The sequence below is a fragment of the Vitis riparia genome, chromosome 13, assembly GCF_004353265.1.
Source record: "Vitis riparia cultivar Riparia Gloire de Montpellier isolate 1030 chromosome 13, EGFV_Vit.rip_1.0, whole genome shotgun sequence".
In the NCBI taxonomy this organism is placed as follows: Eukaryota; Viridiplantae; Streptophyta; class Magnoliopsida; order Vitales; family Vitaceae; genus Vitis; species Vitis riparia.
The window spans coordinates 10,864,461-10,866,367 of record NC_048443.1 but is presented as its reverse complement, the minus strand read 5'-3'; the positions used below and the strand labels follow the sequence as shown (position 1 = coordinate 10,866,367).

Sequence of the window (1,907 nt, the reverse complement as noted above, 5' to 3'; positions counted from 1 at the left end):
AGATTAAGGCATTAGTGTTGGAAAGGGTCTATTTATTGACATTTGAAATTAGTTTAGAACATAGTTGGAAATACATGGGTTTGAAGCAACTACTTAGGGCATATATATGGTACCTATAGTAGCAACAAAGCCTACTATACTTTAATAGGTCTTCGCTTTTCATTACCTCAAAAATTATTTATTTTTTAAATTATTATTGTTTCTATAAATTCTTAAATATCTTAATGCAACTTACTTAAAATTTTAAATTTAAAATAAATAAAAAATTCCCTATTGTTGACTTTAAGAGTTAAGAGCAATGCGTGATTCAACTTAGCATTGAAGCTTCATACGCAATATATCCATTGTCATCATTTCTACAACATTTATTATGATATATTTATAATATTCAAAAGTGATAATAATAATATTCAATATTAAAAATATGGTACACAAATGGTTTATTTAAAATATTTAATATATAAAAGTGATAATAATTAATTATTGTATAACATATTATATTTATATTTAATGATTTTGTAGATTTAAGTGCAAGCTAATGAAGAGAGTACTCGCTTCTATACTTTTTTAGCAATTTGAATTGAAAATAGTTTGACTCATTTCATCACAAATAATTTGAACATAAAAATTAATTTTACTACCCAATAAAATCTTAATTATTTTACTAGTTAAATAAAACTTTATTCATATTATTGCCAGTTACATATGTAGTGAAACATTGTCGTCATAAAGTGTTATTAGTAAGAATTTATTCATATAATTAATATCATAATTAAATCTTGGAGTTACTATGCTATATATCACTAACAAACAACTAAAAATATTTAAAAAAAAAATTAAAGTATAAATGTTAAAACTAATCTCTTTTACGTATCCTTTATCGAATAACCATATATGCATGTCATTAATGGTATAAGTGTTATCCCTATCTTTCAAATCCTTTTTAATTAAATATAGTATTTTGATGTACTAAAAGAATTTTAGTCTCCTTTAAAATGACCAAATGATTTTTTAACATTTTAATCCATTCAACTTTAATCATGTTTACTAAATTTATATGGTTGTCTTTCTCTACTTTCTCTTATTTATATAGAGTTAGATGTGCTAATAAAGATAACTAGATTCATTTCTATGCTTATTGTTTTCTTTCTTTTTTGACTAGTACTCTTGTTTTACATAAAAAATTTCAATACCTCTTTCTCTAAATTTTTTATCTTTAGTCTTTCATTGGCTAAGAACTTTTCTTTTTGATTTTCTTAATGATGATTCATGAGTTTTTATATGATATGGATGAAGATGTTCCTACTGTGGAACAACTTCTAGAGAAGTGTATGCCATCGCAAATTATGACCGAAGAAGGAACTCCAACTAACACAAAAATTCATGCAATTGAAGAGCTTCCAGCAGCACCATTAGGAGCAAAACAAGAATCAAAGGTCTTGAGAAAGGCGACAAAACTAAAACCTAGGGTTTCAACCACAAAAAAACCAACAGATCGACATGTGAAGGTGGAAGGACGTGGGCGAAGCATTCGACTACCAAATGCATGTGCAAATGAACTCTTTGAGCTCACACGACGACTCAACTACAAGTGGGCTGGCCAAACCATCTGTTGGCTTTTGGAGAATGTCGAACCAGCAATCATCAAAGCCACCAGTACAAGGGAGAAGAAGAACTAGGTGAGAATACAAAAGATAATAACTACTTTTGGTGTTAGTTTTGTGTTCTTGGTGGGTGATATTTGTTTTAAAGGAAACTGTTGTCCCACAAAAAGGCTTAGTAGAAGCGTCTACTCAAAGAAAATGATTTAGATTAATTAGTTTCAATTGAATGATTTTTCATGAATCTTATTATGCCTTGATGCCCTTTTGTTCTTTTATACTATTGGATTGTATTAATGTTCGCTT

General features: G+C 27.8%; 1 protein-coding gene across 1 annotated transcript; it reads left to right on the top strand.

The window, feature by feature from the left end:
• Positions 1-1,286: 1,286 nt before the first annotated feature.
• On the top strand, positions 1,287-1,679 carry LOC117928306 (transcription factor TCP19-like). Its single transcript, XM_034848210.1, has one exon. The coding sequence runs from the start codon at positions 1,287-1,289 to the stop codon at positions 1,677-1,679; it is 393 nt and encodes a 130-aa protein (XP_034704101.1).
• The last annotated feature ends 228 nt before the right edge of the window (positions 1,680-1,907 follow it).